This window comes from Podarcis melisellensis (assembly GCF_964234715.1).
Source record: "Podarcis melisellensis genome assembly, chromosome: 2".
Lineage (NCBI taxonomy): Eukaryota > Metazoa > Chordata > Lepidosauria > Squamata > Lacertidae > Podarcis > Podarcis melisellensis.
In genome coordinates this window covers 99,951,690-99,978,408 of record NC_138529.1, presented here as the reverse complement: position 1 = coordinate 99,978,408, position 26,719 = coordinate 99,951,690, and the positions used below count along the sequence as shown (strand labels likewise).

The following is a 26,719-nucleotide window of genomic DNA, read 5'->3' as shown; positions in this document are numbered from 1 at the left end:
TGGCAATTGCTACACTATAAGGCCCCTCAATTAATACCATGCTGGGGCGTTGGGTTAGTGCTGACGGCTCATAGAAAAGACTGACACCAACTGAACATTCAGCATCACTTTTGACACAGGATGAGAGCTGCTACCCACCCACTCGATGGGCCCCTCTACCCAATTACTGACCAGATCAAACCTTGCTGTCCTACGGAGCTCTGAGAGGCAAGGCACAAGAGCTTTCTGCCAAATTTTAACAAAACAAGCATCTACTTTGTCAAAAAAACAGGCTTTTCACTACTAAGCAAACACTATGGGGGGCATTCTTTTGTTTTTGTCAAAGCACAGAAGAACAAATATTTAATATATGATGAAGTTTCTTTTCCACATTCCTCCCCTCCTACATTAAATAAAACATTGAAAGCGCTGATCTCAGTCACTGTATTTATTTCCACTTGTTTGCGCTAATGTTATTTTAAAATGTTAACATCCAACCAGAAAAAAACCACATTAAAAGAGACAAATCTGCTATAAATACTAAATCATGCTTTGGGGAATAAGGAGTGTGAGGGGCAATTAGAAGTGTGAGACGCTAGTCCCTCAGAACTGACTTAAGAGTTCCTCGCTAGTTTGAACTGCTCAGTGTTTCTCTTTCTTTCAATGGAACAGTCACATACTACAACAGGAACTTGGAAGAAAACAAAAGAAAATGTAGGACACACTTACCCACTCTTTAGCAAACTTTCAGATGATTGGGGACAGAAATAAAGAGGAAGGTGCAGAAGACAGGAAAAAGAACATATGAAGGTAAACCATAAATAAAAACAAAATCTTCAAAAAAATGGGACCTTCTAAATGGGGGCCATGAAAAAGCAGCAGCATGCACAGAAACAATAAGCAACAAGGAAATGAAATATAATGGATATAATCCCTTTTCACTGAAATACCTGAGATTGCTACCATAGAGAACCACACGCAGAATACAAAACGGGTTTTTGAAAAGTGATTGTTGCACAGAACACATACACAGAAACATCTCTAGTGAGGCAGAGAAATATCATCTTTGTTGCAATTTGGGGAAAAAAGGAATAGTAATAATAATACATGTAGAGCTCAGTGGCATGGCAGCTGGGTTTTTTTTTTTTGGCTTACTGGACTCCAGTTTGGGGATGGCTAAAGTTTGATGGTACCCCCTTGTTTACTGAATCATCATGAGGAAGCTGACACTTGGGAAGAGGCAATTTCCCTAGAATTCACATGTGAGTTTTGTCCACCACCGTTTTTTACATTAGAAGAGAATTGGCTTTTGATTACAGATTTTTTTTAAAATCGTATTCAGAATTTTATGTTAACCGTCATAATGTTACAACCTAAAATAACGTTTTTGTTCACTCGGTAGAGTCTATCTGATTAACGACCCATTCCCATATCTGCGATGTCAGTCAATTTATTTGGGTTGTGACTGAATGTAAACTACACCTACAACTTCCAATGGGATGTAGAACATCTGTTTTGTTGTTCTTCCATTCACTGCATTGTCAGGTTGTGTTGGACTAGCTGGCAGGGATGAAAAGTGTGTGTGCGTGTGTGTGCGTAATGTAGCAGCTTTTCCCACAGAGGACCCTCCCGAGGCCGAATCTACATATGCAGCAGAATCAGGGGGCAGAATCCTAACCCCAGAGGTATGGACCCTTCCACGTCTGGAAAGCTGTAGATGGAGGATGTGCATTTTGGAAGCTATCCTGTGTTAAAAATAAATGAATCATTGCAGGTAGCAGAAAGAGGTATAGCAGAAAAAGGGCTGAATGGCAATATTTGGGAAGGGACAAGAACCCATGCTTTACATGCAGAAGGTGCAAGGCTTGGTCCCAAGCCTCTCCAGTTAAGAGAGAATCAGGTAACAGGTGATAGGAAATGCCTCTGCAACCGCTGCCAGTCAGACAGTTCTGGGCTAGACTGGTGAATAGTTGGACCGGTATGAGGCTACACCATGTTGTTTAACTGCCTTGTTCTGATAAGGGGAGTTTTGGAGCAGTAGAACTTGTACCCACAGTGTAGAAGTGGCAGTCATTCTACCACCCATGTGCTGCTACATGTGTACATTCATGCTAAGCCTCGGAAGGGAGGTTTGTTGTTTTTTGTTTTAAAGGCACAGGTGTTTGTAACTTGGACCAAACAAGTCAGAGTTTGCATGTGATTGTGTACGTGTTTACAGGCGCTGGAAATGGCATAGGTATGCTAGAGGGAGGAGGGTGGAATCTCCCGACTCGGTGCTTTACAATTTGCACAGGGAAAATCAGCAAGAGATGCGTTACGAAAAGCAGCAGTGTTTCAGAATCCCACCTAGTGCTTATCCTCTGCCCCTGACCCTCATGTGAGGAAAGTAAAGACTTAACCTTCAATGACCTCCCCTGCCTGATGTAAAATATACTTGCTGCTGGCTCAGGAAGCCTGGGAACTATGGGCAGCTCTGTGTTTGCACAGTCAAAAAGGGGACTGGGGAAAGGCGATGCAGGTAAGGAAGCAGAAGCCATTGGTCATCTCCTCTAGTTTGCTAGGGGCCATGTCGCCAGGCTACCCAAAAGACACCCTCTTCCCAAGGGACTAGGTGCTTTGCGCAAACCCTCCACCACTCCCGCTTCTCCACCTGCTAAAAATATATTCCTTCGCGTGCAGAATCCCTCTTTTCTCCAGCAGCCACAGCCACTTTTGCAGATATTTACTCTGGATGGTGGGATGCAGGCAGCGCTGCTGAGGAGTAGCATGCTACATCATGAAGAACGTGCCGAACAGAACAACTCCCTGGACGCGGAAGACAGCAACGGGCGTTCCCTGGAGGACGTGACCCCGTGACATATATATGTACACGTGCTACCCACTAAGCACAGGACAAACAAAGCTTGCAAATGCACACCATGCACACCAGTGAAAACTATGTTGGCTTGGACCTCATTTTGAAAAGCACCAAGAGATGCACAATGCAGGACATGCCCAAACCTGGCACGCTCTGGCTCTGATGCATGCACGAAAAATGGGACCCTTATAAGCATGTTAGGCTGAGCGGAAGTACACCAAAGGTAGTGAACGTGCAAGCTGGACATTCCCCTAAAGTGCATCGGTGCTTTTGAAAATGCGGCCCACGGGATATGGTGGCAATGCATGGAATTTAAAATAAAAAGATTCTCTTGACTGATTTTTCCCCCCTCTCTCTTTAAAAAATCTGGGCTTCGCATACAAGTCCAAAAGACATGCTTAATTTGCCACATTACCATATTGTTTTAATCAAGGATGTTTGTTTGTTGGAGGTGAGGGCGGGTGACAGTTCTCTTGCTAAGTGTTCATCTTCGTTGGATAAATTATGAGATTTAACTAAAAGGATGGCTAGGTGTGTGCAAAATAATACAGTGTGAAATGCATTGACAAATATGTTTTCAATTAAAATCTCCTTTACAACGCAAATGAGAACAACAACGGCAGCAGCAGCAACAGCAGCACTAGAATGCAGCCAGAAGGATTGCAGACTAGCTGTCTGATCCTCAAACCGCTTCGCCAGGGCAAGTTCCATTGGCACAAACAAAGTCTGCGCTGGTGGAAGCGCTGGGAGGATTGTATATTTTAGAGACCGACAGGGCCCTTCACCTATAGGAATCCGTCACTAGAGGCACAGACTCAAAGAAGCACTACATTGTTTCCCCAAACCTGCTCCCTATTCTGAACCCGCAGGGCTAAATATATAATCATAATCATAATAATATTTATACCCCACCTATCTGGCTGAGTTTCCCCAGTCACTCTGGGAGGCTCCCAATCGAGTGTTAAAAACAATACAGCATTAAATATTAAAAACTTCCCTAAACAGGGCTGCTTTCAGTTGTCTTTTAAAAATAGGATAGCTGCTTATTTCCTTGACAACTGATGGGAGGGCGTTCCACAGGGTGGGCGCCACTACTGAGAAGGCCCTCTGTCTGGTTCCCTGTAACCTCACTTCTCCCAATGAGGGAACCGCCAGAAGGCCCTCGGCGCTGGATCTCAGGGAATCTGAATCACAGAATCATAAAGTTGGAGGCACCCTTACCAGGAAATCTGGTAATACAGTATCATCCAACCTCTGCTTAGTGATGGAGAGTCCACTGTCTTTTCAGGAGGCCTGCTCCATTACTGAACAATTCACACTGTTAGGAAGTTCTTCCTATTTACTTATTTTCGGACATTTATATTATTCTGTGCTCCCCTTACAGAACCCAAAGCAGTGTGGTTCAAAGGCAACGGTTACCCATCCAGGCAACTGACCAGACCCAGACCTGCTTAGCATCAGCAAGGTAATAGTCTCCTGTATCTTCATACCATATTCATAGTTCTTTACATCAGGTAGTAATAAAAAAGATCAGAGGAGTAAAGTAAAAGTTACATCAACAATATGCCTTTTGGCTCATGGAGCTGTTTTAAAGCTACCCATTTACTGCCGATAGCTGCAATGCAGGGCATCCTGTCAACTCTCTAATTATGAAACTCCATGGTGTGGATGATGTGATGTATGGGGAGGATGTTGGTGGGTAATCCTACTTCTGGCAGACATTGGAATGATGGGCACTCTGTGGGTGCCTGTTCCAGGTCTCACTGCACAGAAGTTCTGTGGCCCTCTTCAGTTTGACTAAGGAAGGCTCCTGCTTGCAGCTAAGTGTCCTCTGATTTATTTGCCATCAGCAGAAGCTGCCATTTTATCCTGCATGCTATAGATCAGCCCTTCTCCATGTAGATTGAATGGTGGCTTCAAAGTTGCTATTCCCATTTGAAATGAACATGTTGGTGAATCAGCTTGTTGTTGTGGGGGCAGGGAGCTACCGCAAGCAAAAAAGGAAGTTGATGCAACCAGGGTCGGATATGTACCAGCCCTCCTAGAGTGCAGGTTAGGTGTGCAGCCTTGAGGTCATCTTGGACTCAAAGTTGTCCATGGAGGCGCAGGTCAATTCTGTGTCCAGGGCAGCTGTCTACCCATTCCATCGACCTGCCTGCACACTGTCTTGCCAGAGTGGTACATGCTCTGGTTATCATCCTGCTTAGACTACTGCAATGTGCTCTACATGGGGCTACCTTTGAAGGTGACTTGGAAACTACAACTAATCCAGGATATGACTGCCAGACTGGTGACTGGGAGTGGCTACAGGGACCATATCTCACTGGTTCTAAAAGATCTACATTGGCTCCCAGTACGTTTCTGAGCTCAATTCAAAGTGTTGGTGTTGACATTTAAATGGCATTGGCCCTGTATACCTGAAGGAGTGTCTCTATTTCCATCATTGAGCCCAGACACTGAGGTCCAGCTCTGAAGGCCTTCTGGTGGTTCCCTCAACCTGAGATTTGAAGTTACAGGGAACCAGGCAGAAGGCCTGCTCAGTAGTGGGTCCTACCCTATAGAACATCCTGTCATCAGATGTCAAAATGATAAACAACTACACAACTTTCTGGAGTCATCTGAAGGCAGCCTTTGTATTGGGAAGTTTTTAATATTTGATGTTTCATTGTATTTTTACATTCTGTTGGAAGCTGCCCAGAGTGGTAATAATAATAATAATAATAGTAATAATAATAATAATAATAATTTATTTGTACCCTGCCATCTAGGCGGCTTCCAACAGAGATTAAAAATACATTAAAACATCAGTCATTAAAAACTTCCCCAAACAGGGCTGCCTTCAGATGGCTTCTAAACATCAGGTAGTTGTTTATCTCTTTGACATCTGATGGGAGGGCATTCCACAGGGCGGGCGCCACTACCGAGAAGGACCTCTGCCTGGTTCCCTGTAACTTGGCTTCTCACAGTGAGGGAACCACCAGAAGCCCCTTGGTGCTGGATTTCAGTGTCTGGGCAGAATGATGGGGGTGGAGATGCTCCTTCGGGTATCCTGGGCCAAGGCTGTTTAAGGCTTTAAAGGTCAACACCCAGTCAGATGGGTGGGGTCCTAATAAATAACAACAACAACTATGACTGCCACAGAATTGCCACTAGATCCACAGTGCTTAGTTCAGAGTGGAGAAGATGGGAAGAACATGAGAACATACCTTATACCAGCTCAGGACTAAACTATGGGCCCATCTGCACCATACATTTAAAACATTGCTGATACCATTTTAAACAGCTATGGCTTCCCTCAAAGAATTCTGGGGGCTGTAGTTTGCTAAGGGCACTGAGAGTTGTTCCCCTCAGAGAGCTCCAGTTCCCAGAGTCCCTTGGCAAGAAGGATTGTTAACTCCTCCCTGGGAAGTGTAGGTGTGTGAGGGGAATAACGGCTCTCAGGTTCCTCTTCCTTTTGTGGTCCCACCTGTATGGCAGCACTGGAACTCTTTGGGCAGAGAAAGGCATGGATTTGGTGCTCCTGTCATGCTGACCCATTGAATCAGTGTGGGGTAAAATCCACCCTAGGAAGCTTTGAAGCACCCAGGTCCTCCAAAGTGCTCTGTAGGAGTGGGATGCTAATTCAGCTAAACTAGTGAGAAACTTTGGCCTGCTTTATAAGCAGATGAATTCAGTCCATCTATAGTCACTTTACTAGGCTGACATTGGGTGTGCATGTGAGAGGCATGTTTCATTATGACACTGCCAACAGATTGTGTGTATGCTGCATTTCTATTAGCGACCATCTGACCTCGGAGAAGAAAAACATACCAGACCCACCAAGAAATATTTGATACACAAGTTATTCCTGTCAATACATTAAATATTCAGAAGAAATATAAATATTTAAGGTGGTAAATTATGTCTACCAAATGTCTGAACAGCTGCCTTTGAATATAAGGACACAGGGAGAATATGGGTGTATATGTTCAGCAGAATGCACTCCCTAAAATGCCTCAAATTTTTCCATATCTGATCATTTAAAAAAATTAAGAGAAATAATGGCAACATTTGGAGGCTCAGTAGGATTCAGTGGACCTTATATAGGTCTCCTTTTATCCAAAGGAAGGAATTGTGGATACTCTAAAGGAGGAAACTCAGGCTGTCAATTCAAGATGGGTTGTTTATTGTTTTGCTGGTTTGATTTACTTGTTTCTATCCTGTATTTTATTCTGCGAACCACCCTAAGATCTTATGATGAATATCTTATTCAAAATCTAATAAATAATAATAATAACGTTTGGTGGTTATCCTGAATTTTCTGGTGCAATTATCCCATGTCTTTTCTAACCATAAAAAGTCTGATAAGAAAACTGATGGAAAACTACCCTGGAAAATGTTGGCAAAGTTGTATAGCCTCCACATGAACATATCAGGATGAATGTCTGGTAAAGCATCATTTATAGCAGTATTACACTCTCAGTGCTCAATAAACAATTGGCCTGGAAGCTCCCTAAATCACAGTTCAAATGGAGTTGTTACTGGGATTGGATTGGGTGGGATGATAGAAGTATAGTTCCTGCTAGTTCCATTACATGTTGTGGAGTGGGAGGTTGCTGCAAATTGACTGTTCCTATGTGTGACTTAGATGAGTCCCGTGATTGATTAAGAGGAAAGGCCTTTTATCAATTGCTAAGGATGTGGGGAGAAAATGAGGACAGCAAACACACGGAGGAATTCTACTGGAAAGGAGGGGCAAGATTATGTCCCAAGGCTACTGTCAAAAGCAGTTTGCTTGGTTCCCTGGCAGGTGTGTCACTTAAGAGGGGGGACAGTGAGGTGGTGTGGGGGTTGGTGTGGTGCAGATGCACAAGCAGAACCCATCTGATGCTCCCACTGATATGTCCGCACTGTACAGACACCCCCACCGCCTCACCCCTTCACCCTCCCCATAAGCATCAGCAATGTGCTTGCCAGGAAGGAAGCATTGTGGCTCAAGTTGCTGCTGGCTGCTGTGGCTCTGGGAGCACCTTTGGTTCAACAAACAAGAGCTCAGTTAGCCTGGGGAATAGCAAAGCATCCCGCCAGCAAACCCTTCTAGGCTGTGGCTGCCATGAGACTAAGAATGCAGCAACTGTCAATAACGTTATCCCTTTGGAACTGGGTTGGGTTTGGCCACATGGAAGGTTGAATCAAATACACCCCTACTTTGTTTGAGAAAAGAGATGGATAAAATGGTTAATATAGTGTCGTTGGCATAAATATCCCTTGCCATACTGCAGTCCTTATTAGTCAATCACTTTATATATTAGCAGTTATACATTTCTGAGAGAAACAGGAGAAAAGCAAAGAGAAATGAGATGGCACGAGACACTGGGATGAGGTAGGAATTCATTAAAATGAATAAAAGAGAAAACAAAAGACTTGGAGGGGAGAAGGAGGGGTGTATGTAATCCTGCAGTCCTAAACAGTAACTTATGCACAGATAACTCACATCTGATTTGCAGGTCTATTAGTTCAGCTATTTGTTAAAAACGTCATACCAGAGCAACTGCTACTTCACACAATCGCTATGCAATCTATCAATACTTTCTCTAAGAGGCACATGTGGATTTGCCTAAGACATATTAAAGGCTGATTCTTTGTGCAACTGAATTGCTGCTTGTTATCAACCATGATGGGTCATGGATTTGCAAGAACAATGCGAGTGACAAATCAAGTAAAATGGGAGTTGGACAGGGGTAACTGAGGCTGGCAAGCACCTTTTACCTATGCTATACCTGATGGGAAATGAAACTGATACAACGGAGAAATGGCAAATTAAAACCCCAAAGAATCAAATTTCTCACCATCACATGTACAGGTAGCTGGTAGAACAATCCTATGCATATCTGCTCAGAAGTAAGTCCTGTTTAGTTCAACGGGACTTACTCCCAGGTAAATGTGCATAGGAGTGCAGCCTACGCTTACTCCCAGCCTTGGCATTTGTGTAAGGCCTAGAATTTATTTCAACTAATAGTGTTATTATTAGAGGTGCTGGAAAGCTGTATTTGTAAAGAGATACTAGGCTTAAGCTCTTTACAAACTTGACTAATGGAAGAGTTTAGAAGTGTCACTTCAGGCCAGTTGCCAGAAACCTCTAGCAGACGTTCCTATAGCAGACGTTCCTATAGACCATAATGGATCAAAACAACAAGAAATTATGACGCAGAAATAATTGAGCTGCAGCAGCTTCACTACGACTGTCTTCCTGAGGTTGTTTTGAAAAAGTGCAATGAAAAGGCTGCACCAAGACAGAAGATGCAAGGCAAATTCTGTGGTTCTGGGCTAACTTCAAACCAGGAGTGGTGAGAGTTCATTTAAGTACATGCTTTGACTTGGGTGAGGGAAGCCTTTAGTGCTCACAACAGTAAGGTTGCATCCCGGGATTATATAAAAAGAGGGGCATCTAAAAGAACAAATAGCATACCAAACAAACAAAAGAAAATGAGGACCAAAGGACCTGCTCCAATGCTCACTGTACTCAGTCTAATCTCCCCATGAATCCATTTGGATTGGTGCTTTATTTTGTAAATATCAGAATGAGATAAATATTTCAAGAAAATAAAAAAAGCTAGAATAACCCATGTGACATAGATTCTGAACATGAGGAGTAGTTGTTGTATGCACTACTGAAAATGAAATACGAGAATCCAAGCCCTGTGTCTGAACTGGTCATAAACAGAGATGAGAAAAAATGTTGAACAGTGTTTCAAGCCTTCCAAACAAAAGAGGATTATGATTATGCATTTCGTTGAGCCCAATTCAGCATGTCTTTCTACTTCACAACATCACATGTGGAAATGTTCAAGTTGTGATAATGTCTTTGAGAAGTAAAACACATTAGACCAGCAGATGATAAAACTGGACCAGTTTGGAACCTTTGAGTCATTAAGGACCCGGAAGTATTATAAATGTAGGTTTTAGAAAAGTCCAATCAGGCAGGACTGCATTTTACATAGGATCAGGCAATTTCCTAGTTCCCCTTAAGTCCTTTTGCTCAGGTTGCTTTGTTTCTCATTGGGTTTTCTTTGCCTGTTGGTCAAAATAATCATGCCATTGCAATCTGGTAGTTGCATGTAAAAATCAAGACTTTGGGGCAAACGTATGTCTGGTTCCAAGGTGGAGTTAATGACTCAATATAAAACACTGTCATGCATAAATAGGCTTTAAAGGTACCTTGTGCACATCACAATCCTTGCCAACAGTCACTTCTAAGTGACAGGGGTTCTGAGTGTCCATATTCAATATGGGGATTTGTTTGACGGAGTGACCCTGCATTTTCATCTGCATAGTCTATATATGGAAAACTAAATCCACAACTGTTAGAATGTTTCTGAAACCAGCAGAATATAAGATGCAGATTTTTTCCCCCTTTAAACATTTTTTTAAAAATAAATAAATAAATATAAGTTTTACCTCTTGGCCCATTTCCATACTGCAAAGTTTTGTTGACTGAGCTTTGGCATCAACCATAACATTAAACATGGTGCATATTGACTGAGGGACTCTGAAATCTGTTGACCGACTTGTTTTTTGCAGCTTTACTTCAAACGCAATCCGGGTTCTGTTAAAAGTAATAAAAAAATAAAATAAAAGGAACATTTTGAAAGTTAAGATACTGCAGCTACTAATTTGACTGAGCAATACAATACTTCAAAGTCTTCATTTTCCTGTGTGTTCTGGGATATCAGTGAGAAGGGGAGCTGGTCACAGCAGGAGAAGGATACCCCCCCTGTCTTCTTCTACAGCCTGCCTCACTCAGCCTCTTGACCCCTCTCGCTTCTGAGTCTGCACTGCTGTCTGCCACAGCCTCTCCCTGCTCACTAAATCCTGTTGCCTCTTCTGCTCCTAACACCTCCTCCTCCCAGTCTACTCCTTCTTCCCCTGACCACCCATTGTCGTCCCACCACCAGCCCCCTGATTCTGAACCTTCTTCATCTGGGGGTTCCTCAGGGGTTCCTTGGCTTGTACCTTCCACCACTTCTCTGTATCCAGCCAGTCCATGACAACTGAGTTCTACTCTGGACATGAAACAGGTAAGCGAAACTCATCAGTTTCCGCTTCTGTTTCCATTTTCAGCTGAATTCTTCAGTACTCCTAGCCCAACACATTTTGGAATGTAAAAGAAAAATTGTCATGAATGGCAACTCACACTTTTTAGCTTATTTCTTTAGTGATTTGCCAAAGCTACAAAAGTTTATCTTTGCAGGTTGCAAGCTAATTTATAACTGAAGTATACCAGGAACCAAACAGAAAACTCACAGCAGTATAGGAAATCATATGGGTGTTCATTACTCAGCACTGATTATACAAACCTGTTAAATTGATTAACTCCACCAAAATACTGAATTGTTGCATTTTCATTTTGTCATAATGTGACTCGTTTGCCTGAACTCTTCTGAATTGTCACATAAACTGCTATAAGTTGATTCTTTGACAAGTAAATATACAACACCTCTTCAGGTTCTATTGCAAAACAGGAGCCCCAGGTTTATTTCTTCTCTTCTCATTATGTGATTTACCCAACCTATTCCAACAACAGCCAATGATGTGGATTTGGGTGGGGAAAAATGTCTTCTTCATCAGCATCATTACAACATTTTTATGCTATCTTTTTTTCAAGGAGCTCAATGTTCTCACCACTCTCCATTTCATCCACACAGCAAAAAATAGTGACTGGCCCAAGGTCACAAACACAGAGTGAGATTCATGTCTGAGAAGGCATTTAGACCTCAACCTGCCATCTCTTAGACCAACACTCTAACTGCTACATCCCACTGGCTCACCATAGCATAGCATAGCATGATGCCATGTCATATGATGAACCAGCTATTTTTGGGGGGGCGGGAGCAGGAAAGAGGGAGAGAATGAAGAACGCCACCACCATTTTTTGGCAGTAGCCCCAAGTATGTAGTTCTGCCCTGAATGACTGCTCTTGTTTGATTTGACAAGGCAGCTCGCCATTACTGAGCTTCTCATTGAGGAATCCCTGCTAAGCCTTACTTAAAACTCTCACAGAAGCTACTCATCAAGTACTTAATTTTTTGGGAAGTCATTTCCAGCATGCTTTGCCCCAGTTGCATAAAGCAGAATTGCACAATTGTGCAGAAACAATTGGATGTGATTTCAAAACTTAGATGCACGCTATGTGGACACTAGTTGCTTCCACCAGTGCTTCCACTGAGAGCCAGTGTGGTGTAGTGGTTAAGAGCAGTGGACTCGTAATCTGGTGAACCGGGTTTGCGTCTCCGCTCCTCCACATGCAGCTGCTGGGTGACCTTGGGCCAGTCACACTTCTCTAAAGTCTCTCAGCCCCACTCATCTCACAGAGCGTTTGTTGTGAAGGGAAAGGAGAATGTTAGCTGCTTTGAGACTCCTTAGGGTAGTGATAAAGCGGGATATCAAATTCAAACTCTTCTTCCACCAGTGGTGAAGCATAGGAGGGGGCACAGAGGTGACTGCTCTGGGCACAAAATTGTTAGGGGCACAAAATTTCAACACCTGCCGTTGCCTCAATACAGCTGCACAGTTTCATCGCTGGGCTCTATTAAAAACAGCTTCTCCATGTGCACCAGGAAGTGATTTCTCCAGACAACGATCTCCTGGGTGATGCGGATGCCGTTAGGAAGCTGAATGCTCATGCACACTCCCCATCGTTTCCCCTCCCTCCCAACACCTCTGCGTGGCCCCGTATGCTGGCAACCCATGCTACGCCACTGGTTTCCACTTACCTCTTCACACAGGACTCAATCATATCACTAGCCATAAGTTTTAAGCGCTGTTCTAGGTGTTTCCCAAACTCTTCCTCAGGCCAGTGTAAATCCCTGATGAAGGTCTGTAAGGCATCCAATTTCCAAAACAGATCTTCTGACGTTCCTGATCCATTGCTGACAGGAGAAAAGGAAAAATAAGAATGACAGGAGAGGTTACAGCCTGTTCTTTGGCTCTGGAAACCTAATGTGGAGATCGTTCTTGCACACGTAACGGGGGCATAACAGTGACTGGAGACACAGAACAATGCCAGGGAGAATCTCCACCATCAGGGTTTTACACTATACATTTTCTTCTTCTTCTAATCTACCTAGCTGTTACAAGTCTTTCCAGATCAGACAGAAGAGGGTAACAAACGTTTATCTGGAAACAGTGCATATGGCATAAAAAACAAAAAAACAGCCTGTTTCAATAATCACATTAGGGTATGTAGTTATTGAACTGAAGGCTATACAACGTGAAGGCAAATCTCTGGTTGATAATAACCGCAGTACACAAACGTATGTGGTTATTCTTCGGTTTCATGCACTTCCCGCATTGCAAGCTTCATTCTCTTCGTTCTCCTTCCCCCATCCCCAAGGGTTTCAGGAAAAAAACAAGAACAGTGCTAACAAGTGGTGAGCGAGGACACACTTTTTGAACAGCTGGAAACAAATCAGGGTAAGGCAATTGAATAATTCACAACGAGACATCCTTTTACGTATCTCAGAAAACTTTGGCTTTGTTGATTTCTCTACCTCTTTTTAGTTTGGGACTCCCCCCTCCCCAAATTTCCTTTCTCTTTTTCAGAAAGAGAAATAAATATACCTGACCAGACTTCTGTATGTTTCCTTTTGCCTTTTGCAATGCCTTTACAATTCAGTGCAGGTTCAATAAAGCGCAGGTTCTCTTACCCAGATCTTCCATACAGACGGGACCAGCCAGTCCAGCTGCTGATTTAGACTTCTCTTCAGCTACAATTATGCCTAATGCCTCTACTTACAGGATAAGATACGAGCTTCAGATTGTGCTTCATGCTGAGAAATTTATGCACCTTTCTCCTTCTCTCTCTCATCCCTCTCTCCACATTGATTATGACCGAGGGAACTTGAAGAAGTGCACCCGACTCCTCGCATACCACTAATGCTAACACAATAATTTGTATTTACACACCATGCATTACCAGGTCATGCTGATATCGTCTATAGAAACAAATAAGGATGGGTGTTTCTATTGTGACAGATGCCAGCTGCATTGAGTTAATGCTACAGAAGGGAAGATATAGCTAAATGCACACATGGCTACTGCAGGGTGAAGACTATATTCCCAACATGCCAAGGGGGGGGGGCGCAGTCCTTTGAATTCTGCACTAACAAAGGTATTTTTTCCCCAAAGAATGCATTGACTCAGTTGTAATAAATAGACATATCTATGTAATGGCGTGAAAACATTGAAACATGTCCTTAATGGGTAGAAGGGAGATGGGCCCAATGAAAAGATAAGAGAATCAGGCTTTTTCTTGAATGGTTGGTTAAGCAAAGAAGTAGCACACATCATAACAGTGGCATAATTGGCTAAGCATCATTTCAGTTCTTCTGATTTAAACATACATTGAGAATAATTACCTTCTCTTTATTATTATTTTTTAAATCCAGTCTAATCCTGCCTTTGGAATAGAGTGTATTTATGTTTGAAGCAATCAGATATCCAGGAATGGGGGGAAAAACTGGTATTTAGTATTACAACATGGTGATACCCATCTGCTTCCAGAATTTTCAAATAAAAAAATAATCTCTGGGTTGTTTTGTATCTCCCATTTGAAGAGTTCACTGGATTTTGAAAAGCGGAGAGCAATATCACACATTTGGCTTAAAGCTGACAAGTTCAGTAGCTCATTTTTTCCCCATCATACTGCTTTTAAGATGAATTTGTGCTCAAGTTTTATTCTTTAAAAAAAATCGTACGCGAAACTTAAGATGACTGCTTTGTCTTTGAATGCCATCCTAAATGCATGCCCTCATGAGAAAGTGACTTTCAAGTCATTCAATGAGACTTACTCATGAGTAAGCATGTCCAGGATTGAGGCCTTGATTCTTATCTTTTCGAAAACAAAACAAAACAATATCACAGAGCATGCACAGAGAGAAAGTAAAACTGTCAGTTAACTATTTACACATACTGCCTAGTCTAGTCTAGCCTTTAATAAACCAGCTTAGCATGAATATGAGTTGCATTTCATGGAATTATCAGTTCTGTTACTTTTTAAAAAACTCTCTATATACAATTTAATAGATGAATACAGCATTTTCTTGTACAGTGATTCATTTGACTTGCTTTTCAAAATCATAACGTTTTGGTGGAAATGGCCTTTAGATTAAAATTTGAATACAGTTTCCTGTCCCCAAATGATTGTTCAAAAAGGCAGTACGATAAGCTTCGTCGTGCTTGGATTGGGCCTGGTAGGGTGGAAAGCAGGGAGCCCAACAGTAGGTGGCGCCATAGCCAACAACAGGCAGTGCCAACTAGTTCCAGTTTTTTCTGAACCCTCCTCCCTGCAAGGTGAACAATGAGACAGAGGAGGAGGAAGATGACAGCCAGCGACCCCTCTCTAGATGGGTTGTAAGAAGGTAGGCAGGATGGGAGGTTGGCTGAAGCACAGAAGTGACACTTGTGGGTGGGAAGTTCACATCTGTGCTTACACTCACACTTCTGGCAGGGCTATGCTTACTTTGGTCGCTCCAAATGCGTCCCACTGACTTCCATGGGACAATTTGGAGACTGAAACCATTCATATACATTTGCCTCTCTGGATGTACTGGCCAGGTCCCAGCTTCAGTCCCCACTGTCATCTCCAAGTAGGGCTGGGAGAAACTCCTTCTTGAAACCCTAGGGATCCACTGCCATTCAATGTAGACCAATGTTACCCAAACGTGGGTCTCTAGCTGTTTTTTGGACTACAACTCCCATCATCCCTAGCTAGCAAGACTAGTGGTCAGAGATGATGGGAATTGTAGTCCAATAACAGCTAGAGGCCCAAGTTTGGGAAACACTGGTGTAGACAATACTGAGCCAGATGGACCAATGGTCCAATGCATTATAAGGCAACTTCCTATGTTCCTATGTAGCTGCAGCTTTCCTGTTCACAGAAGAAGAGGAGCATAAATCCTGCCTGAGTTTTCTCTTCTGACATTCCACTACTCATGCAAGGAGATCTATGCGAGCAGCTACTTGCAAGGGTTAGCTGTCTGCAGGAATGGAAGACCTCAGCTCATGATGGTCAGAGACTGCCATGGTTTCCCCACTTCCCTTTGTAATGTGGTTATAGGACTGGTGTGCCAGGCCTAGATAACTTGAGTAAAACTATCTAAGCAACAGCAACTTTGGGATGCAGAGCTTCCAGCGGTATTTAGGGTTGGGCGCAAGCAACTTTGCCATCTAGGACCAGGTAGCCCCCTTCGCTACTGCATTTCGCAGCATCGGAAACCGCCCCATGCTTCAGGCACCACAGAGAAGCCACCTGAAGTTTCACAAGGCTTTGCCAAAGTGTCCAGGCCATTCCTGTTCTGATTTGCTAGCAGCAAGAAAGTGCTCATTCCGCTGCCCCTCCCAACCTGCCGCCTGAGGCAGGTGATTCAGTATGCTAGGGCCAACTCTGAAAGCACTTATTCCAACAGTGTAAATGTTGTTTTCTTTCTTTTTAACAATCATTTAGGAAAGCAGGAACAATCAGGTGAAGCATATGGGCTTTTAGGTCCCAATAAAGATAATGGCAAAATTAGCTGAGTGCAGGATAGTTTCTTTTTTCTTTTTAAATAGGCACACATCCTTGACACTTATCTCACGGTTCGCAACCAACACAATAGTATTTTTTGGTGCGCCGATCCAAATCTTATCAACAGGTATGCTGACAAGTGTCAAGTGTGGAAGGGAAAAAAATGCATTCGATACAGACATCCGTGCTAAATTTTAACAGAACGCACGCCAAATTTAGTCCTCCTCTAGAAAGAGACGTCAATCTCGCTTGTTCTCTTAAAGAGGCTCTAGCAAAGTCTGACGAAGAGAAATAAACAATCCATATCCATGCCAAGGAAACTTTTGATTTAAATGAGATCTATTGAACTGAATACACACTCAGCATCATATATAGCAGCCATCCATGACGGTGCAGAAAAGGCAGGCATTTGGGGGATGCCTAGCGGGATGTTAACTGGTAGATTTGGAACTTTGGGGAGATTCACATTTGGTAGGTTCACATTGGGCAGATTACTTGTTAAACTCCTGTGGAAGAAACAGACAGAAAAAGAAAAAAATACCATCACGGTGACAATGCAGATGCAGCAGAAGCACAGTGGCACTCATAAACAAATCTGCAAAGTTCACAGCGAGACGACAGTCAAAAGACCCAAACCAAAAACATTTCAGAGAGAAGCATGAATATGGAAGGCTTGGGGGTTTGTTTGTTTTTAAAGCAGTCTGCAATTAAAAATAACAATGACAAACAACAAGTTGCTGAAAAGAAAAGAGAGCCGGGACGAAAACGAAAGAAGAGACATTTATAAAGTAGCAAATTAAAACATCAATACAGAAGGACGTAACCTACATAGATCCTGAGGACTTTTCAAAGCACAGAGACTGGTTCCTATTTACAAGGAGGGAACGTACTTCAGGGATCCAAATGTACAACAGGGAGGACATAATGACATAGTTACCCTAAGGCCGCAGTCCCATATACACTTTACTAGGGAGTAAGCCCCATTGGACACAGCGGGACTTACTTCTGAGTAAATATGCATAGGGATTGCACTATAAGTTTCAAGAGGAATATTATTTTAAATGATGGTTTGTTTGTTTTTTTAAAATAGGGATAGCCAATGAATATAGAATTTGAACTTCCTTTCTCCATATAAAGACATTTTTTTTGTTACGGACTCAGGGGACAGTATTCAAACTCTCAACGACTGAAACAAACACTTCCTACAATTTGAGTAGGTTTGCCATATGTCCAGGATTTCCCGGACATATTCACAATACTGGGAAATTCTGGACACATGGCAGCCCAGGTCGGTAATGCAGTTTTTGCAGATTTTACATAAAAATTAGCTCAAAAACGATCTTGACAAAAAGCTCAAGAATTTTGGGCAGTACTAAAAATAGCTCAACAACCTTAAATTTGGGCATACACAAATAAATCCCTGATCCTATTATTCTATGTGGCCATAAGAACTTGATGAGACACAGAGCTCCTATACTTGGAGAGTAGGATTTCCCATTGATTTCAGTTGAGTGGGAATGCACACACATAGATGTCTTTCCCATCCAAGTGAACAGAGAATCCTTACATGTGTGGGTAATCTTTGGCAGCCACAGAAAGTTACTTATTGTTTGTTGATAGCGATTATCACCAAACTCTGCTCAAAACAGAATTGGGTGGTGTATGTGTGGTTCTGTCCACAGCGGAACTGAACTATAGGGGATTTGTAAGCCTCTATAGGGGATTTGTAAGCAGGTGCAGAGATCTCCTGGCCTGTGGCACAGAGGGTAGCGGAAGCTTGTGGAGCCACCAGAACCCAGGGAGACTTGCAAACGTTCTGACTGATCTGGCTTCAGGAATCCAAGGCTGATTTTCTAGGAGCTGATGTGGTCCAAAGGAAATGAGAGCGATACATTTGGCACCAGCTTGGCTACAGAAGTTGCCAGAAATAGGAGTACAAGACACCATCCAACCATCTTAGGGACTTCACTCTGGGTTTTCTGATTGAACTGGCTTCAGGAATCCAAGGCTGATTTTCCAGTAGCATGAGAAATTCCAGCAGACTTCTAGACGAGAGAAAAACTATTCATCCCAATCCTGTGTGCCTTTTCTCAGGAGTAAGTCCCTCTGAATTCAAAAGAGTTTACTTTCAAGTAAGGTGATCTAGGATTATAGCCATGAAGTCTAGTTTTATGAATATGAACAAGAGCTAAGGTCCGCTGATTTCACAGGACTTATTCCCAATAAATGTGCCAAGGATTGCATCCTTATGCTGCAGTTCTATGTATGTCTAAGTTGTAATGTATTCTATGAAATTTACTCCCAATTCAAATATGTGCAGGGCTGTGGCTCTTTAATTTTTCTTTTCTTTTCTGGGGATTGTTATGCAATCTATACTCACATTTTCGTTCCTAATTCTAGTAACAAAACGAATGCCTGAAGGAATGAGCTTGTACGATTGAGGATTTGCTACCCTATAGACTTGCAATATGAGTTCAAAACCTACTTCAGCCCCAGACACTGCAGATCAGGATTAGCAATAGTAACATACATATATGATTAATAATAGTAGTAGTAGTAGCAGTAGTAGTAATAATAATAGAGAAGCACTTTTTAGTGCTCTGGGACACAATGAGATTTGGGTACATTTTTTCAGCGTGATGTGCATTCAGCTAATCAGTTCTGCTACTGAAAGCCAACACAAGGATTCCCACTAGTGAAAGGGAGCTTCACCTACTCCAAATCTGCTCAGGAGGGGCAGGAGAACTGCCAGGACAGTATGCAGTGGGGAGGAGAGGGAGATAATTCCATGGGGCAATCATAAATGTTTGCACTGACGGAAAAAGCTCCTTAGTGCTGCGCTAACTTCCACCCATTATTCTCATATATTCCCCATGACTTAAATATGAAATCGGCTAACCTCTAGAGCAAAATTAGAAGCCCCTGCTGTGAATGGGAAGAACTGTCCTATAGGGGAACAGACTCCCACAGGAGGTGATGGACTTTCCTTCCTTGGAGGTTTTTAAGCAGAGGTTTGATGGCCATCTGTCATGGATCCTTTGGCTGAGATTTCTGCATTGCAGGAAGTTGGACCAGATAACCTTTGGGGTCCCTTCCAACTCTACAATTCTATGATCACATGATCCCATTCCCAATTAATAATGTTAATTGACAACAAGGTGATAAGTTTTCTGGGGCTACTGGAGGAAAAAACCAAACAAGAACACTCTGATGAGCAAGTGCAACCTCTTAGCCTAATACCTGGCTCCCAACGGAGTGGTAAAAACCATGTCTGACCAGCAGCATTTGACTGCAGGAAGTGGCTCACATAACTGAATACTCCTCCATGCCAGGAAATCCCCTGTATATAACAAACCAGGAAGAAAGCTAGGCTGAAACCCTACTTTATGATAGCTACTTGGAGAGGGGGGCATTTTTTTGTATAGAGAAGCATTCGGTCATGTACTCATCTGAAGTGGTGCAGTGGAGCCTAGATAAAAGTTTATCACTACAATGAGAGCTATGATTCCAGCAGGCCTGGTACCTGAAATGTGATTTGACTGACTCTCTCTATTGAAGACATTATCATGTAATAAAATACATATTCCATAAAAATACACACGGGAGGGTTAGCGACTGTAGACGCTTCATCTGATGAAACAGATGTGACCAGAATAATGACCTCACGAGTGAAAACATCTTGCAGTTTTGGTACCTAGAAATTCACTCTCTGAGGATTTTTATGATGCTCTCAACAGGAAACAAACATTTTAGACATAAACAATGCTCACTGAGGACAGCTGGTTATAGCAGACATATTCCAGAGATGACAGTAAGAAAGATATACTCTCATATCATTCATTTTTTTATATATAAAAAGCAAAATGATTTAACTACCATCTGCCCAGCTTAAAGAGAAACGAAACTCTTCTCCATACAATTATATACCACCCACAACAGAGCAAGATTAATTCAGAAATTCCTTGCAGTTTCATTATGAAAGCAAATCCCAGCAATCAGATTAAAGTCATAGAAAGAACTGTACACTTGAGAAATTTACTGGTATGCGAGGGTGGTCAACATTTTGCATATCAATTTCTTTTATTTTTGATTGGCATCATCTCATTGTCCCATGCCAAAATGTGACTGACACCATGGGGAGCCAATGCTGTGTCCTCCTGAAGTTGTTGGGCTATAACTCCCATCAACCACAGCTAGAGGCCAAATGTCAGAGATCATGAGAATTGTAGCCTAACAGCCACCATTGTTCTCCCAACAGTGGCAACGCTGCCACTCACCATGACCGGTCTGGGCAGGGTGGCAGCAACATCGAGGCTGCAGCGTACACCAGCAAAGCCCTGACCTTGCCAGCATCCTGCTCTGCTTCTGACCTTGGTAAGCCACAATGATGCCACTCTCAGGAAGGCAGTAGTGTGGCATCATCACTCCGTGCTGGCTGCTCCTACACCTGTAGGGCAGCACATTGGCTACAGCCGTATTATACAGCCCACATTTTAGTATAATCTCAAGTGGGATGTCACAGGGAAAGTGCATCTAAGGCTAAGGGTTCAAAGAAGTGGTATGCATGTGCAAAGGACAGGCCTATGTGAAAACGTTCCGTGGAAACCTAAAAGCAAAACTCTGGTTGTGCGTCTATGATTCTGCTCTGTGCACACCTATTCTTTGTTTGGATCCCAGCCGATGTATTTGAATACAGACACTGACACAAAACTGGTTCTGAATTAGATTTTTTGTGCAGTGAACCTCTGTGTGTTCGGCTGTTTTTCCAAGCCACTTTTGCCCAGGTATGTATTTGTGTTGCCTTTACTCCATGTAAATAGGATGCAATGTTTTCAAACCATTCCAGATGCAGAATGTTGAGTCACCACCAAGTGAAAAATCCCTTCTGCTTCAACTATAATAGAGTAGCAAGGTTTGGCATATGGTGGAGGGAAGGATGAGATCCAGCGATACTCTGAGTAGAAATTGATTAGTAGTATGACTTAGTTGGACATCACCTTAGGTCACCAACAAGACACCCATGAGTACAATGGAAATCTTGAGGCCTTCCTCTGGCACCCATGAAAGGGTGAAAGAAGAGATCTGTTCTTAAATACGGCTAGATCTAGACTTTGTCATAATTAGAGTAGTCCATTGAAACCAATGGGACCTATGATACTCATGACTGACTTAAGTCCCATTGACTGTAATGAGGTCTACTCTTAAGTAAGGATCCAATCCACTGTGTTTTAATTAATGGAACTGTTGCCTCCAATCTGGTGGTTTTATTTTTCTAGTTAAGGCTGCAATCCAGAAGGCAATTATGGACTTTTCAGTGGGACCTGCTTATTTCATAATTATATGCCGATTTGCAATTTGTTTGCAACCTAAAATATTGCATAACCCTTTAACACAGGCAAATGAATGCCTCTTAATCCAAATTGGAAATGAGTTCTCAGAATGGCTGAGAATCTGTTACAAATTCCAAGATTGATAGGCATATTCACTTGGACATCAAATGTTAAGAAATTAATTGAAGGCATGTAAATTCATGAAGAAAAGCAACTTAAGCTTGTCAATCACATATAAATACATTTTTTTTAAAAAAGATGCTTATTATAATATTTAAAAGACACTGGGTATTCAGTGTTCAACTAATAAAACGTGCATTACCGTAGTTTTACAGTGATAAGCAATATTAGTCATACTTACTGATTTAAATGGGTATACTCTGAGTATGAGTAATGTTGGGTATCACCCAAGAGGTTTACTATTAATAAAATATTTTCTTCCCTCGCAGTCAAGTATTAATGCAATGTTGTTATATGGTGCTGTGTCCACACATACCTTTTTATTCCATTTCTTTTAAAAGCCATATTATAACTCAGTTTCTTTTTCACAGTAAACTAAAATACTGCAGTATATGTAAGCAAAGTCTATTTCGGAGCTTCTCTATTTGGACTTTTTTTTTTTTGGCAGGGGCAACTGATCTTATTTACACATCTAATTATCTGATTTGAAGTTTCAGCCAAGTTATCGGAGTTGCACCTAACAGTAATAGCACCTGGGTGTTACTAGAGCCACAGAACGGCACGTGTGAAAAATGACAATGCTTCTAAATATCACTGCACACATTTCTCTCTTATAAAAGTATCCCTTGTGCTGCAGTCAAATTGGATAAGCTGATGCAGATTGTCTAATGCCCATGGGGCAGATATGGGCCCTATGCTTGCTTGTGCGTAGCCGACAGCAAGCTTGGCTACTGCTAGGGGAGGGCAAGGCAGCCAGAACGACCACTGACTTCCATGAGGGAGCAAGGTAAGGACTGCTTACCGTCAGCTGTGTGGTGGGTATTCCTGCAAGCATACAATGAGGTTTCCTTCTGGCAGGTTCTATTGGTCACTCGCCACAATTCCCAGGCCCATTCCGATGCCTCCAGCAGCCTAGGCTTCGGGGTCTACTTCAAGGGTTGTTGGTGCTCCCAGCCATGGCCTGCTCATTGGAGGGAGAAAGGATCACATGCGACCTTACCTTCCTAGAATTCTTCCCCATCCTGGTGGCTGTACATATCTGGGTTGAGGAATGCCGGAACTTCAGGGTCTGACAATCAAGTGGTGGTGAGGGTTCTGGCCAAGCTGTCCTTCTGGCTGGACCTGAGGTTGTTATGGGCATTTGTGCTCCAGCTGGCTAACATCTCCTTTTCAGCCAGTTTTGTTCCAGTAATAGCACAGTGGACATTCTGTCTCAATTTCAGGAGGATTGCTTTTGAGCTCTGGCACCCGGGGCTCAGTTGGAGTCAGGGCCCTTTCCTGAGGACCTGTGGGCACTTGGAGGCACGGCGTGATGCAGGGAGTATTACAGTCCATTGCGCCTTCCACATTCCAAGCTTAATCCAGGGCATCGTCTTCCTTTGAAGCCTTTAGGTCTCATGCCGGGGTGGGCCCAGACTCCCCTTAGGCATGAGAGGTCCTGCCATACCTTGTGTCCCTTAAGAACCGGGGGTTAGCCACCACAATCATGTCCTTGCATGTAGCTACAACCACCATCTTTAGTAAATTCCTCCGGTTCCCCGCCCCCTGCAATAACTTCCAATTCCAATTCCGAAGGCTGTTGGAAGGCTGGCGTAGGCACCACCTTACAGCCCCAGATGTGGGGAGACCAACATCCTCAGAGATACCATATTTTTCCATGTATAAGCCTAGGTTTCCCCCCTAAAAAATAATGTTAAAAATTAGGGGGTGTCTTATACATGAGACCATCTCCCCCCATTTTCTTAAATCTGAGTCCCCCAAAATAGGGGGGTCTTATACATGGGGGCGTCTTATAGACGGAAAAATACGGTATATGGAAAGTTCTGGGCACCATCTGGTGGATGAAATATGAGAAAGGCTTTTTCGGTGAGTACTGATGCTCTGTTTCTCAGGGCCTACAGCCTATTCCCCCCCCCCGGGGGGGTTTGAACTTCTTTGTTTTATAAAAATATTTATTTATTTCTGTGGTAGTCATTACATCAAATCGCATCAAAGTGCAGTATTAATGAAAATAATGCATTTTTCTTAAATGATTTCCTGTAAAGGGCACACAAGCCCTATTCAGGCATTATGTACACAGGCAAGTTGCCCTGTATGTAGGTGTGAGTGAGTATGTTAGCTTTACTTGCTCTGTTCCCCAAAACACACAGGAAGCACACATAGATACAGGAGGCTCTCTGCTGCAGAAAGTCACCTTCCAACTCAAGGCAGCTGATGAAAATGGATGTGGGTGGAGCTAACATGCTTGTCCTGCTGCCCTTTCTCGTGTGGTAGCTGACCTGTGTACCGTGACCTTGCTCCAGATGAGCCAAGTTCTGTTGACCAAATTCCTCAGGGCATTGATATCTGGGTGGTTGCTGAATACCATGGAGCTCATCAAGCAATGAGTCCAAAGGTGCTGGTTGCTTTGATCCCTTACCTCATGTGACTGTCTGCATTTAATCTCCGAGAATAGATTTATCTTACATATTCAGTGTTTTGGAAAATTGTGTTAGGGTTGCTGCCTTGCTTCGATTAATTTCCCCTACATAGTTTTGTCCACAATTACCAAGCTGTGCAAACCTTTCAAAAAGCAAGATGACTCATCTTGATAAGGTTTGCAGCTTTTGCAGAATGAGTGAAATAATAGCAATAATAAAATAAAACAAAGAGAGGCATATTTATACAGCATTTGTAGGGACTCTTTGTTGCTTTCAACGCTTATCTCTATGTATGGCTCGAGTCAATTTCAAAGGTGCTCTGCAGCATTATGCTATGATGATTTTTTTTTTTTAAAAAAATCTACAATCTCTTATAGAGCCATCTGGTTAGGTTAAATAAAGTGCCATATATTTCAACCTTGATTTGCAGGCAGGCATGTCAAAAGGTCTATTCTAAAGACTCTGTGTTGTGATAGAACTTCTTGGCCTGCGAGAGGTAATGAGATTCCATCCACACAATTTGACCTAATGATTCAAAGCAAGATAGCAGAAGGCTCCGTGAGACATATGCATCTCTTGCTTTCTCTTCCAGATAAACTTGAAAGCTTTTCTCCAATTCTCTCCAATGGGAAGCAAATATTTGCCGATAATAATTTACACTGAATGGAGGTCACATTGTTAGCTTTGTTATTAACTAAGGCTGAAAACCCTATATATGCTAAAGCACTGGCTTCCAACCATTGGCTTATGGTGATTGCACCAGGGATGAGGAATCTGTGGCCTTTCAAAAGTTCTCGGACTACCATACCTACTGGCCTTGCTGTCTGGGACTAATGGGAGCTGGAGTCCAATGACATCTGGACTTCCCCAGGTCCCTCATCCCAGCATTCAGTCTATGGCTGGACTCCAAGAGCAGGGGAGGCAGCCTCTCTGTACAAAGTACCACGGTAATTAGCAACGGGATTCCGAGTCTTTGTCTCAGTGGTAGGTGGGAAGAACTCTGAATGAAATAAAGCTCCTCCTACACAACATGGACAAGCTGAAGGTAATTCACACTATGATATGGCAAGCTGAGTCCTGAAAGGAGAAAAGGCAGTCCATCCTGCTCCCCTTCTTCCTATGTCAGAAGAGTAAATGGCTACTGAGTAGATCCTCCTGAAAGACAGGATGACTTCTTAATGATGTTTAGAACAGGATGTTGTGGTTGTTGGCACCTGTCTGTCTTGAGAGACAATGGAGTGCACCTCCAGGGGTGAAGTCAGACCGCTGGAGAATGATAGAGCCTGCTATGGCTGCAGAGACGAGTATTGCCTCCTGTGTTGTTTTTGCTGCATTAGCAGCACCAAAGTGATCTGTCCAGGGCACAAGCCTGGGCAGTGTGTATGGAGGTCCAGGGGTGCCCAGAGGACAAGACCCTCTTATTGGCATCGCCAGTGTGGTCTAAAGGAAAGCAGAGCAGTGCATTTGGCACCAGCTTGGCTGCAGGAATTGCTGGAAAGAGGAGTATAAGATGCCATCCAATAATATTTGAGACTCCACTCCGGATTTGTGTACGGCTTACTTCTTAGCCTTTTCTTCTCAAAGATGTAATGGAATAGGATGACTGCTTGCAGAACCCAGAGTAAACAGCCTGGGAATCACCAGGGCCAGCCGAAGATGGCTTAGGCGACTGCATGTAAGATCTGTGATGTGTGCTCCAGAATTGCCTGCAATGTTGCCAAGTTTGTTAGGGCACAACTAGAGTGCCCAGATGTGTGCAGTCTGGTGGCAGTGCTCTGTGGCCAGTCCAAAGATCTGCACTCCTTGGTGTCTTTTGGTGTTTCCCGTTTTAATTGCCATGTTGTTTTACTGCAATTGCTTTATTTCATATTTCAGTTATGGGCTGGGGGAGGCTGCTGTCTGAAGTCCAGGAGAACCATGGCTGGTGTCTGAGCTAGATGGACCAGTGGTTCAAATCAGTATAAGGCAACTTCAATATTCCTCTTCCACTTGTTGGCACCATTCTCAACATCAAGCAGCACCACCTGTTTCTGATTTGGATCACTCTCTTTTCACCAGCATATTCAAAATTCAACAAAGTCTTCATGAACTTACATTTTCCTTTGCAAATCAAAAATGGCACATACCCTTAAATACAAATCCAGTGTAAGAATTTAGTGAATTTGACAAAAGATTGGTATAAATAGATGAGTGTAGTCTCTCCACTGCCCGCAACCGCATGGCATGATTCAGCCAAAGACACACGTTTAATTCCCTTAGATTTTAACAGGAGAGTTAACTACATCCTTAAGTCTCTGGCTGAAACCAATGACACTTCAATATGCCAGTTGCTACTGGAGTGTGGCCATGTTAGGCTCAAAGGGCATTTAAAAAATAATAATAATCCACCTTTATACAACTTTTAAAGATA

At 42.8% G+C, this 26,719-nt stretch overlaps 1 protein-coding gene across 12 annotated transcripts in view; it reads right to left on the bottom strand.

The window, feature by feature from the left end:
- Window positions 1-26,719, bottom strand: part of CADPS (calcium dependent secretion activator) — a 337,182-nt gene that overhangs the window by 59,252 nt on the left and 251,211 nt on the right. For 4 of the 12 annotated variants that reach the window (XM_081901352.1, XM_081901357.1, XM_081901358.1 and 1 more), the window contains 4 exons: window positions 16,739-16,885; window positions 12,589-12,744; window positions 10,274-10,421; window positions 709-723 (listed from right to left, as the gene is read on the bottom strand). In XM_081901352.1, coding sequence (XP_081757478.1) covers window positions 709-723; window positions 10,274-10,421; window positions 12,589-12,744; window positions 16,739-16,885 — 466 coding nt within the window. The remainder of the gene's footprint in view (window positions 1-708; window positions 724-10,273; window positions 10,422-12,588; window positions 12,745-16,738; window positions 16,886-26,719) is intronic. The other 8 variants (XM_081901356.1, XM_081901355.1, XM_081901360.1 and 5 more) reach the window with 3 other exon arrangements.